The 13,879-nt window shown below is 39.2% G+C and overlaps 2 protein-coding genes across 2 annotated transcripts in view; both read left to right on the top strand.

Annotated features, from left to right (window-relative positions):
• The first annotated feature begins 707 nt into the window (after positions 1-707).
• On the top strand, positions 708-3,583 carry LOC133634147 (cytochrome b-245 light chain). Its single transcript, XM_062027199.1, has 6 exons — positions 708-858; positions 1,192-1,261; positions 1,870-1,944; positions 2,017-2,100; positions 2,205-2,286; positions 3,115-3,583. Exons 1-6 carry the CDS (start codon positions 801-803, stop codon positions 3,295-3,297), a joined length of 552 nt encoding a protein of 183 aa, XP_061883183.1. The 5' UTR covers positions 708-800; the 3' UTR covers positions 3,298-3,583.
• A 3,970-nt stretch (positions 3,584-7,553) lies between these two features.
• tcf25 (transcription factor 25 (basic helix-loop-helix)) overlaps positions 7,554-13,879 on the top strand; it is a 49,844-nt gene continuing 43,518 nt past the window's right edge. The window contains exons 1-4 of the mRNA XM_062027178.1: positions 7,554-7,937; positions 8,703-8,819; positions 8,922-8,987; positions 9,845-9,969. Of these exons, the coding sequence (XP_061883162.1) occupies positions 7,716-7,937; positions 8,703-8,819; positions 8,922-8,987; positions 9,845-9,969 (530 nt within the window). The 5' untranslated portion in view covers positions 7,554-7,715. The remainder of the gene's footprint in view (positions 7,938-8,702; positions 8,820-8,921; positions 8,988-9,844; positions 9,970-13,879) is intronic.

Raw genomic sequence — 13,879 nt, 5'->3', positions numbered from 1 at the left:
CACCATCAGCATCTTCCTTTTTTTTAATGAATACATGTCTGCCGTTTACATATTATTAACATTTTTGACTAGTGTTAGACTCATTCTGCTTCAATAGAAGATTTGCAGTGATACACTCCATTTGTTTTGTCAAGTTGACAATACGATCGGTCATGTTTTTGATCATTTCTTGTTTTTATTCAATGAATATCATCCACTTCTTCTCAGCACTGTCCTTCACACCCACATTCTTATTTCCAATGCTTGGAAAAACAAAGTTATGTTGATCTCAACCGATATGACGAGATGTTTTGGGCGAATCTTATAAGATAGGGTGTTCATTGTGGCAGGGACGCTTGTAACGCAAATTTTTGCTCGTAATTTAAAGCATGACAATTAGCCGAGAGACAGCTTTATCTCAAAACACTCTTAAATTGGGTAACTCTTAAATTGAGGCACCACTGTTTAAAACCTAATCCCAGCAGTCACTGAAAAAAACCCAAATTAAATTTACTTCTTTACACTTTTTGTCTGTTTATTGAATATGTTTGTTGTTGTAAAAAGCAACAATTTAGCAAGCTGAATAGGTGTGGGATTTACTATTAAAGAATAATATATATTTTTTAAAAGTCATATGTGACTGACTGGCTGTAAACTGATCTACTGACAACAGGAATGTTTCACAAGCCACGCTGCAGTTGCTCCTCCCCTGCCGGAAGTGACGTCAGTGGGCGGTCTCAGGTAGTCACCTTTTATCTCAAGCTGCACCCCACATTTCTCATAGGAGAAAAAGTTTCCTTGTAGAGAACGCTGAAGAAAACATGGGGAAGATCGAGTGGGCTATGTGGGCCAATGAGCAGGCTCTAGCGGCTGGACTCAGTAAGTTAAAATACTTGTATTTCCAATTTGGTTTGTATGATGTTGATATTTGTTGTACTATTACCGATTATTGCTTTTTTTTTTTTAGTTCTGTGTTTTTGTAAATGTTACTCAATGATATTAACCTGAATTAAAAGTTATTATTTTAATGATTAAGTGTAATAAAGTATTAATGTATGTGTTTATTTGACAGGGACAGTGTACAATAACAAAGCACCAGAATTTGCCCGAAAAACCAATTTTTCATCCTTTTTTATTATTATTTATTTGTTTTATTTGGTCATTCAATTGTTTCTTTGATTTTGACATTTTTGACACACTTCCTTCTTTCAGTTCTCCTTACAGGCGGCATTGTGGGGGTGGCAGGACTCTTCAGAGGGTGGCAGTTTGCAGCCTATGCTATGTATCCTTTTATATTTCGTTACATACATGTATATGTACAACTCATACCTGATACAAGGGGCCCATATTTAAAAAAAAAAAAAAGAGTCAAATGACACAAACCGAAAGCTATTATAATTCAGCATTCAAGGATTTAAGGAACATTATTGAGTGCTTGTATGAAAATAAATGCTGGAATATGATGCATCATCATTTTTAAAGGTTTTCTCTGCACATTCGCACAGACATTCTATGTAGCACCACCTTAGAAAAAACCTGGCTCTCCAAGTACCACCATAATGACCAACATTAAAATAAAGTAGTGTAGTAGGCCCAAGTATTTTTTAAAAACAAGGTACAGGTTTTAAAGTACATTCGATATTTATGGCCACTGTAACATTACACACAGGTTCAACATTAACACTTTGTTTAAATATAGGACAATAAAACACTGTACTTTAATCAAGTGATTTTGTGGCGTACCACTATTGGTACACGTACCACAGTTTGAGAAACACCGGTCTGTATGTTCCGAACCACTGGTATGTATTTAAAGAGGCCTTTTCCTGTTTAATTATACCCGTCGCCCAAAACCTGTTCGATAAGAAAGTTCTTGACTGCGTTGTGCAGCGCTGCTGGCCTGTTTGTGTGTCTGCTGGAGTACCCAAGAAGCAGGAAGGCAAAAGGCACGGGTGTTGAACGAAAGTAAGTGGTGCCATTTAATGATGGCTGACATGTTATTTTAATCCTCATCCTCTCTTTTTCTGTCATCTACAGGGGCCAGTACTGTTTCACTGTGTGCGTGAAAGCCTTTGGGCCCCTGACAAGGAACTACTACGTCAGAGCCTTTCTTCATGCTGCGTGAGTTGAAGAGACAAAGCATCTTTCCATTGCAAGGCAGCATTCCTTCCAACCAAAGACGTGTTTTGTTGTTGCCTTGCTCTAATGAAGCTTCTGTTTCCCAGGCTTTGTGTTCCTGCTGGCTTTATGCTGGCTACTGTCCTTGGCTGCGTCTGCCTGGCTATCGCCAGCCTCATCTACCTTTCAGTGAGTGAAATTGTTGCATTTTTGCAAACGCCAATGCAGGAAGTTGATGAAAACAAGGAAATAGCTGCAAGGCTATAAGGAAGAGATTGTTTCAGTACTGGTGCAGCTCTTGAGACATACCTCCGTAATGAAATCTGACCAGAAAGAGGCGTGGCAGAGTCATTCTGCACTTGTTTGTGCCATCTCATCTCTAAAGGTTTTGTGGTGAACCCGGGCCACCCCAGGCTAAACAGGGGCCCTAAGCATATTTGTATTTGAAGGGCCCCCCCAATTTCCCCGTTACATTATCTTTTTTAAACTTTTTTTTTTTAAATTACATATGATAATTTTTTTTTACATAATTTAATTTGATGCATGTTTTGTACTAAAACACATTTTTCAATAGTTTGTAGTGCAAATTAACAATTTTAACATTATTAACATTTATAAACGTCCCTAAATCCGACTGGGATTCGAATCTAGTACCTCTGCTTTACAAAATGAGGACTTATGCTGTGCGCCACGAGAGCAACTGTGACTGTCAAATTGTTATCAGTGATGGAGCAGGAAGGGATGTGTTTTTGGCAAAATTCATTCATTGACATTTTTCAAGACACAAGATGCTTTTATTTGTCATTACACTAAAAAAGTACAACAAAATTCAACAGTTGACGAGGATTTGTCAGTCATTCGCTCCTTCATGCAAAACGGGGGCTCCCAGGGATCGCGGGGCACTACTGGTGGCTCATTTGTTACATCCTCCTGATAATAAATACAGTTTATTTAACAGTTTGAGTCACGGTACATTTGCATTACTAAATTGTTTCTTATTTTTACTCTATTTTTTAGGCGGCCATTCATGGTGAACACTGGGAGCCCATTCTCCCAAAGAAGCAAGTGAGGAGGCCGGCTCCAAGCATTAAGAATCCCCCTCAGAATCCTCCACCAAGACCTCCACCAGAGATGCGGAGGAAAAATGTTGATTACATGGACGACGCTTCTTACGACAACCCCATGACTGTCACTGAGTAGAAGTAACCTGACATGTTTCTCCCTGTTTTGTGTTTTTTCCCCTCAAACATTATGCCAAAGTGTTGCTTAGTACAACAGTTGATGGAATAAAAAAAGTATGTCACAATACATACATTGCAGCTGCTAAGTGGCAATCACATACAATGAAAATACATGTTTACGCCTGTGATGAAGGTTTCTTGTTCCAGCTGCCATATCTATTCACTGCCGCAAGTTGCTACTGCACTAAACTTAGCTTGAAAGCATTGACATTTTGTTTCTTTTGCCTGTGTCACACTGATAGGCTGTCATTATATATATATATATATATATATATATATATATATATATATATATATATATATATATATATATATATATATATATATATATATATATATAAGTGTTTATATGTTCCTCTCCATAATGTAAATAAATTGTTATCTTTGTTGAGTCTACATTTTATTGACTTACTTCTCCTTTTAAACCTCACAATATATTCCGTTTCCCATTGTGAAAACACCCTGAATTTCACTAAGTTAGAATTTCCCCCCTGTCATATTTCCTGTACTTGTTTTCTACGCTTACTTGTCTCAATGCACAAATTGATATTTTGTTTCGCCACAGTAGGTTGTTGAACAAGTTCAGTGCACTGACGTTGCACATTCCAATTAGATTATATTTTTGTTGGGTCACAGTTAATGTCTTGTGTGGGAATATGAGGAAGATTACTTCCTCATTTTTGTGCGAAACTCCATTTTTAAACAGCTGTTCAAGCTTAATTATAATATCATTACATTAACAATGTAATTAGCGTATTTAGATGCATGTTTAAGCAGTCAATATATATCTGCCTTAAAACAAAAACCATTCATAATTCAGTTGTTTTCCCATAAATGTATGAACTTACTGTTTATTACTTGTATTGTTAAATGCCCTGCACAGTAATTGCTACTATTTTTGTAGGATTTAGTTTTACAAAGCAAGCTTATCGTTATGTATAAATATTTGAATTTAACTCCATCTTACTATTTAAAAAAAATATTATTTTTTTTTGTTCCATAGTAATTAAAGGTAATTGGCCCAAGTCACTTTCCAAATGTGAAATTAAATGTAAAAAAAAAAATAAACTGCTGAAAGGCGTAATACAAAGTGAGGAACTTGATGGTTTTTGTTAATGTTAATATTCAGCATAAGTTTGTCACCAGTAGCACAAAGCATTTGTTTTTCTTATCATACTGTATTAACATGTGAGCATACCTACATGGTTTGTTAAAGCCTGTTTTAAAAAAAAGGTCACACACAAATGACCCCAGAATTCTTTGATTTGTGTTTTGATTGAACTTCTACTGCCATCTCTTGCTGAAAAAGAGAACTACTGTATTAGCGGTCCGTTTAAACCAGTGGTTCTTAATTAACCTTGTTGGAGGTATTGAAACCCACCAGTTTCATATGCGCATTCACCGAAACCTTCTTTTTTTTCTTTCTTAATTTAATCTGAATTTATAAATATTAATCATGAAATGATTAATATAATATTAAAGAAATATTAATAAAGATATATGTTACAAACAGAAAGTTACAGGAATGTACACATGATCCCGTGTTTACATCTCATTGTGCAACATGTGAATGTTTTAGTGGGAACTAAATGCGATATCGGAAAGGGGTAAAAATTATTTCCAAAGCAGGACCCCCACCCAGACATACAATACTAGTACACAGGTCATGAAATACTATATGTTTTGTTATTGTCATTGTAAGTGGGCCAAAACACTTATATTAGAAAATAATACCATGGAAATTACTGCTGTCATTTGATTATAATAATAAAACATCCATCCATCCATCCATTTTCTACCGCTTGTCCCTTTTGGGGTCATTAACTTGGTATTTAGTCTGGTTTGGGACAGGTGTGCTGCTGGTGTGGCCACAGTGTGCACATCTAAGTTAAAGTACCAATGATTGTCACACACTAGGTGTGGTGAAATTTGTCCTCTGCATTTGACCCATCCCCTTGTTGACCCCCTGGGAAGTGAGGGGAGCAGCGGGCAGCAGCGGTGCCACGCCTGGAAATCATTTTTGGTGATTTAATCCCCAATTCCATCCCTTGATGCTGAGTGCCAAGCAGGGAGGTAATGGGTCCCATTTTTATAGTCTTTGGTAAGACTCGGTCAGGGTTTGAACTCACAACCTACCGATCTCAAGGCGGACACTCTAACCACTAGGCCACTGAGTAGGTCCACGCATATGTAAAATTAAAGGGAACATTGTTTGGGGGTATCCATAATATGCCGATAGGGAGAAGTTTTTATTTACATGATGAGACGGGTGCACCTTGACCTCCGCGGCGGAGGCTCCGCCGAACCCCAGAGGCCGACTCCCCGAACCCATAGGGTTTGATCGAACCCAGGTTAAGAACCACTGGTTTAAACACAGGGAGAGTCCCTATGACCTCAGAGGTTCAGCTGTCTTTCAGAAAGCAAACATAAGAACGAGCTTAAAAAGTAGATGTGTCTCTGTCAGGGGGGTATGTCTGTGGAACAGCTTGGATGATTCCTTAAAATGTTCCAGTTCCATTCACACATTTTAAAAAAAACTTTAAAACCAATGTCTTAGAAAAATATATCGCTCTTGAATCAATACAATAGTTAATCCTATGATCAATGTTAATTACAAAACTAAATGTGGGATATAAATAATGATGGAAGTATAAGTGTTTGCATATGGTATATTATTGGTACAAATGTTTAACCAACACGTGTACAGGGATATTTTCCATGTCTTTACTGTGTATATATTTAAACAGTGTTTATGTTGTGTAGAGGAAATGTCATATTTCTATGAAGCTCATCTTGTATTTGAGATTGTTTATAGGGTTAGGCCGGGGGTCGGCAACCCGCGGCTCTAGAGCCGCATGCGGCTCTTTAGCGCCGCCCTAGTGGCTCTCTGGAGATTTTTCAAAAATGTATGAAGAATGGAAAAAGATGAGGGGAAAAAAATCTATTTTTTTGTTTTAGTATGGTTTCTGTAGGAGGACAAACATGACACAAACCTCCCTAATTGTTATAAATCACACTGTTTATATTAAACATGCTTCACTGATTCGAGTATTTGGCGAGCGCCGTTTTGTCCTACTAATTTTGGCGGTCCTTGAACTCACCGTATAGTTTGTTTCCATGTATAACTTTCTCCGACTTTCTAGGACGTGTTTTATGCCACTTCTTTTTCTGTCTCATTTTGTCCACCAAGCTTTTAACGTCGTGCACAAAGGTGAGTTTTGTTGATGTTATTGACTTGTGTGGAGTGCTAATCAGACATATTTGGTCACTGCATGACTGCAAGCTAATCGATGCTAACATGCTATTTAGGCTAGCGATATGTACATATAGCATCATTATGCCTCATTTGTAGCTATATTTGAGCTCATTTAGTTTCCTTTAAGTCCTCTTAATTAAATGTATATCTCATGACACATGTAAATATGGCTTTTAATTTTTTGCGGCTCCAGACAGATTTGTTTTTGTATTTTTGGTCCAATATGGCTCTTTCAACATTTTGGGTTGCCGACCCCTGGGTTAGGCGAAATAAGTGCTCAACTTCAGCCTAAACCCTTTCGGGTCAATTTATGAATGTACAACTGTTTGTTTATGTAAAACTGTTGTTTATTTTGTTGACCAATGACTGAAGAAATAATAAACTTATTTACAAAAAACTAAACTGGCTGTTTTATTTTCGTAGTATTTTCTGACCTACAATGTCTTATTTACTGTTTATTTTTTGTCAACTATTGTTTGATTGGTTGATTGAAACGTTTATTAGTAGATTGCAAAGAAAGAGAATACAATATATGAAACAGTATATGAAACAGAATATGTACTGTACTGTGTAAACTGCATACAGTTTACACAGTACAGTACATATTCCGTACAATTGACCACTAAATGGAAACAAATACGTTTTTGAACTTGTTTATATCGGGGTACACGTTAATCAATTCAGGGTAAAAAATATATGTACTGTCAGCATAATAAGTTAATCATCAGAACAAGGACACCATAAAAGTGTAGCTCTCAGCTTCTTATGGTATGTTGTTGTTTGTATTGTTTTCCAAGGCACATTTATCGTCGTATTACTAGTTATACTATCTAATAATAGTCATGTCCACCATGAACATATTTTTTACCCTGAAGGTCACCTCATGCTGAGAAATAACTAATACACTATAACTACACTTCAGCATGGTCTACGTGATATTCCCTTTTTGTCCTGTTGGCGGCAGTAGAGCTCCGTGAAGCGGTTGCGCCTGCCAAGAAACGAGCAGAAGAAGAACGAACTCCAGAATTATGACTGTACCTGTTTGTTATTTATGTTAGCTCAAAGAAAATCTATTTTAGTCGCCATCATTGTTGTATCGGTGTCAAAGTAGGTAGTGGACAATGTCCAGCAGGGCTCTGCGAAGACTTAAAGGCAAACAGCGGGGCCAGGAGGCGGTGGCCATCGAGGAGCTAACTTTGACAGGTAGCCCCGATGAAGTGGCAGAGAGCGAGGGAGACGAACTGTACGCGGCCGGCGTCAGTCCACCGCCACACGGCAATGGCACTAACCCAAAGTCAAAGAAAAACAAGGGGCGTAAAAACATCTGTGCCATTTTAGAAATGGTAAAGTGACACCATAGTTCATATGTAATGTCATTTTGCATGTTAGCAGCGGCTAGCTGCTGTTGGTAGCCTGTTTCATAAAGCCATTCATGTATTGCATATGTATGTTTGCATTACTTAGAATACAAGCCCTTATTCTATTAAGCTCAGGGAACAAACAGTATGTCGGTAATTCTCAATAATTGCTGTGTATTGTCCACTAAACAAGAACTGCTAGGATTTAATGAGAGGGGTTGCACAGATTAGGTGACCACAAATGACGCGCTAGCTGTTCAAAGTCGGGACCCGTGGTGGACCACTCATCTGTGCTGTTCAAAGTCGGGACCCGGGGTGGACCACTCATCTGTGCTGTTCAAAGTCGGGACCCGGGGTGGACCACTCATCTGTGCTGTTCAAAGTCGGGACCCGGGGTGGACCACTCATCTGTGCATCAGTTAGGGATGTCTCTGCGCTGCTGACCTTTCTCCACCCAAGATGATCCCCTGCTGGCCCCACTATGGACTGGACTCTTACACTATTAACTAGATCCACTCAACGTCCATTGCACCGATCCCCTCCAAGTTTTCTCATTGTAGCCCTTTGGGTTGAGTTTTTCCTTGCCCTTATGTGGGATCTGAGCTGCGGATGTCGTTGTGGCTTGTGCAGCCCTTTGAGACACTTGTGATTTAGGGCTATATAAATAAACTTTGATTGATGTTAGCCCTGGTCGAATTGAAATGTGCCAAAAAAATCTACTTTTGTAATATCTTTTTTTTTTTTTACCAGATAAGTGATCCAGAAAAAAACTCAGCAGATGAAGACCCAGAAAATGTTGAAGGAAATAAATCAGTTGAAACAGGACACATTGACAGCAAGGAAAACAGCAGTCAAAGGCCAAATGAGGTACAGCTTAACATGATTGGGATGTGGTACTGTCCTGAATTCAAATTATTATACTGTCGTATGTATGATGTTGGAGTGTCATTGTTTTGTATTCTTTTTCAGCCCGTGGCTTGTGTTAAGAAAAAGAAGAAGAAAAAGAAAGTGAAAGTCAAGTCGGAAAATGTACAGGTAAATGCACAGTTTGAAAACGACCTGTGTGAAGTTGCCCCTGCCCACCTTATCCAGATCTCCCCAAACTTGTCCTGAACGTTTGTGCTGCAAAATATTGTTGGTCTAACTATAATTTTTAAGTTGTTAACATGTCATTGTTTTAATGGTATTTAAATGTTTGTATTCATAACCAGCCCTCCAGACTTTCTCCAATCATTTGTGCTGCAAAACATTTTGGTCTAACTATTATATTTTTCAAAATTCCCCCAAGCCAGTCCCAATCGTTTGTGCTGCAAAAAATTGTGCTCTAACTAGTTATTAAATTAATAACAAATTATGATTAATAACCAGCTCCATAAAATGTTATAAAACAACAGTTGGACCAAAAGTTTTGCAGCACAAGCCAGCACAAACAAATGGTACAAGCTTAGGGAGATTTTGACATAGTTTAAGGGCTTGTAATGAATAGTAACATAAAATGTTAATAACTTAAAAACTATAAAAGTTAAACCAAAAAAGGTTTGCAGCACAAACATAACAAAACAAATTTGGACAAAGTGGGGTGAGGGGGCAACTTCTTCACGCAAATTTAAAAAACATCCACTGCTTGATTTACTGAGTCTCCCAAATAGTATTTCACAATGGATATCTCTGATGTCCTTCTACGATCCTAGTCACGTCCGTTGTGTCCTTGGGCAAGACACTTCACCCTTGCTCCTGATGGCTGCTGGTTAGCGCCTTGCATGGCAGCTCCCGCCATCTGTGTGTGAATGTGTGTGTGAATAGGTGAATGTGGAAATACTGTCAAAGCGCTTTGAGTACCTTGAAGGTAGAAAAGCGCTATACAAGTTTAACCCATTTATCATTTATGTCAGGAGGCACTGGTTCCAGATGACAATATTGATATATTGCTGGAAAACATGGAGCAGTCCAATGGTTTGACATTGCAAAATAATTGTGGAACATCCGACCGAAGACCCGTCTTACATGTGGAGCACAGGTGAGGAAAGTAAACCATTGTCTAGTTTGTACAGGTTAACCACACCACATTCACCACTAATCATCTCCTTTACAAAAATAATAATCATTTTCTGTTTGGACTGACGCAAACACACAGGTATTTATTTAATAATATATTTATTAATGTGGTTGTGGATTACTGTAATGTATCCAACTGAGAGATGTATTTTGTATTCGGTATTTACCAATGATTGTCACACACACACTAGGTGTGGTGAAATTATTCTCTGCATTTGACCCATCTAGCTGCCTAATAAGCAGTGTTGGGTTAGTTACTGAAAACCAGTAATGAGTTATAGTTACTAGTTACTTCATTTCAAAAGTAACTCAGTTACTAACTCAGTTACTTACACCAAATAGTAATGTGTTACTTTGAAAAGTAACTATTTAGTTACTTCTTTTTTTCTTTTCTTTTTTAAAAGCTCCCATTAATGCCCTTTAGCCTTCATTTCAGTACTGTTATTGCACTGGAGAATAATACAATGTGTTGATCAACTTGACATGCATTTGCATCACTGAACTCTGCTAAGCAATGTGGTCTACATCCAACACACAAACAATGTGGTCTACATACAACACACAAACAATGTGGTCTACATACAACACACATAGACAAAGATATGTTTCAAAGGCCAATTTATTTCAGGCCAGAACAAATTGACAAAACTATTTTAAATAGCTGCAACATAATGGCACTTTAACTTGAACTTGAAGTAGGTAGGATCTTTGATCCAAGACACAACTTACATTTAACTAAAATGTTATTTTCTTTGTGCTCGACAAAAGAAAAGTATTGAGAATTTCTCCTTGTTAAAAAAATCGACTCTTGGCTTCGCCTTGATGTCTTGTTAGTTGTTATGATAGTAGCGTTTATGTGTGTGCGTGTGTGTGTGTGGCCCTTTAAGATATGACAGCATGTGTGTGAGGGACGTCAGTGAGTGAGTGGGCGAGAGAAGTGAGGGAGCGGCGACAGTGAGTGCTTGCAGGTGCTCTCTCTAGCTTGGTTGATGGCTGCGTCCAATAAAGTCACAAAGTTGCAACAAACCGCCGGCCTCGTCATTCACCCTCAGCTGTAAAGACCACTTCCGGGTAAAGTGAAGGTTGTTAGCCCCGAAGGAACGTCTCCCCTGCGCTCCTCAACTACGGTATGGGAGTCCCCCCCGCCCCCACCCACAGAAAGCATGTACGCCCTTTCTTTTCCACCGCAGCGCTGCCACAAAACACACTCAGATCTTCAGTTTCTAGCCGATACTACATAAAAAATAACGTAAAATAACGCAGTAACGCATCATGTAGTAACGGTAACTGAGTTACTGAATATAAAAAATAACGTGTTAGATTACTAGTTACCGCCAAAACTAACGGCGTTACAGTAAAACGCGTTAGTCCCAACACTGCTAATAAGGCTATTATGCACACGTAATTATGATATTCCATGTATAAACATAGTACTGCATTGCTTTAACACAGGGTAAAATATATATTTGTATACCATTTATAAGTAACATTACATATGGAATGTAAAATTTAGTGTCTTTACTCTGAAAATAGAAACAAGTAAACATTGCAATCATGTGTGACTCATAGCCTTTATATTGCAAGCGAGAGGTGCTTTTCATTTAACCCTCCTGTTATGTTACAGGTCATATTGACATATTTTAAAGTTGGAATCTATGAAAAATATTTCAAAGTATTTTTTCAGTATGAAAGTTTTTCTGCTTGCCTTAATTAGTCTAATCAACGTACAATATGAAAATGGTTCCTCTTACATATTTGCAACCACCACCTGCATGTTTATATCACATAGTTACTGTTCGGGTCAATTTGACCTAGTAGTCAAACTGGAGGTAAAGGTGTCAGGAATGTCAAACTATTTATTTATTTTCAACTGTCAGACATGTTTTCCCCCTGTGGTTAAGCAGTATGTAAAATGTGATAAGACTATTGAATGCATAAATAGTCTTGCTGACTGAAAAGATAAGTTGGATCTGATGAACCGGACATTTGCTAAGTTGTGTTTTACTTTGTTACAGGCGTTTTTTATGTGAGATTTTAATGTCATTTTTGAGTTTATTCGTACTCCAAGATATTCCGGGGATATTGCAGCTGCTGTTTCTGCTGCCGTTTGTTTGTGGTGTGGGCGCCCGTGGCTGCTGGGTCTGGTGCAGGGGGGTGGCTGATGTTGTGACTGGTGGCAGTGCGCACGCGTGGTGGTTGTCGGGGCTGACGAACTTGCCGGCCTCATACTCGTTTATTGTCGTGTTGGTTGGCTTGTCGGATGTACCGGTAGGTATGTATGTGTATGTATGTACAGTATATGTGTGTGTGTGTTTACAGATGTGTGTGTGTGTGTGTGTGTGTGTGTGTGTGTGTGTGTGTGTGTGTGTGTGTGTGTGTGTGTGTGTGTGTGTGTGTGTGTGTGTGTGTGTGTACGTATATATGCATGTGTGTATACTGTATGTATGTATATGTGTGTGTATGTGTATGTATGTATGTATGTATATACAGGTATATATGTGTATGTGGATGTATGTGTATATATATATGTGTGTGTGTATGTGTATGTGTACACGTACATGTGTATGTGTATGTGTATGTATATGTATTTATGTATGTATGTATATTTCTGGGGGTACGCTCTGGGCCTGCTTGTCAGCCGGGGGTCGGCGCCTCAGGCTACTGCATCCGGACTGCGTGTCTGGAGCTCCTGGGTCCCACCGTCCATCCTTTCCGGGATTCCCGTCTTGGTTGGGGCCTGCTGGGTCTAGTCCCTGCGTCTATTGTGGTAGCTTGGTGCTGCAAGGTATTCCGAGGTGCTGCGAGTCGGCCAGCTGCTGGGGTAGTGACCTTGTGTGTCAGCTTGTCCGTGATCTTCTTTTAATTCTTTTTTTATTTTTTAATTTTTTTAATTTTATATTTTATATATATATATATATTTTTTTTATTTGTTTTTTATTAATATTGTATTTTTTTCCCCCTCCCTCAGGGGGGGACTCGACAGGGCGGTTGCTGGTTGTTCCATCTCCATCGTTTGGGTCCCTTCGGGTGGGGTGGGTGGTTCCCGTGGCACCATGCTGGGTGGTCCTGCGGCGGCCGATTTTGGTGGGGGGGAGCCGAGGGCGGGCCTCGCCGCACTCTTCGGGGGTGGGGGTGGGCTCGTGGGGGCCCGGGTGCCGGTGGGGCGGGGGCGGTCTTCCCGTCCGGTTGCGGGGAGTCTCTGGGCCCCCAGGGCGGGTTGTCCCACCTTTCTGCCCGTCTGGGGTGTGGTCTCTCGCTGGCTTGGGGTCTGGCTGTCCCCTGCTTTTCTCGTGCCTTGTCCTCTGCCGGGTGCGTCTGTCTGCGGCCTGCTGCTGGCTCTTACGGGCGGCGCGGTAGGCCTGGCTCTTGGGTTCCTGTCGCTGTGAGTCAAATGTATTGTACATACAGATTCACATATACATACATAGGTACCTACGCTCCCACATACATACACAAATACAGTACATATCTACATACTCAAAGTTCATACATCCACACGCACATTCATTGTACAAACATACACATACACATACTGTACATATACATTCACTGTACAATCATACATATACACATACTGTACATATACATTCACTGTACAATCATACATATACACATACATGTACATATACATTCACTGTACAAACATACATATACACATACTGTACATATACATTCACTGTACAAACACATATACACTTTCTGTACATATACAAGTACATATGCATACATACACGCATGCACATAATCACGTTTCATCAAACGTATAGTAACGTTGTTGCCCTAGGGTCAACTGGATAACACATGGCACACTGACAAAGCTTAACCTATTGTTACTATAACAATCTACAAGGTTAATCTAGGTTGCTTCTCTT

Source organism: Entelurus aequoreus, linkage group LG02 (genome assembly GCF_033978785.1).
Source record: "Entelurus aequoreus isolate RoL-2023_Sb linkage group LG02, RoL_Eaeq_v1.1, whole genome shotgun sequence".
Lineage (NCBI taxonomy): Eukaryota > Metazoa > Chordata > Actinopteri > Syngnathiformes > Syngnathidae > Entelurus > Entelurus aequoreus.
The sequence above is the reverse complement of the archived record's forward strand: the minus strand, read 5'-3'. Positions and strand labels throughout refer to the sequence as shown.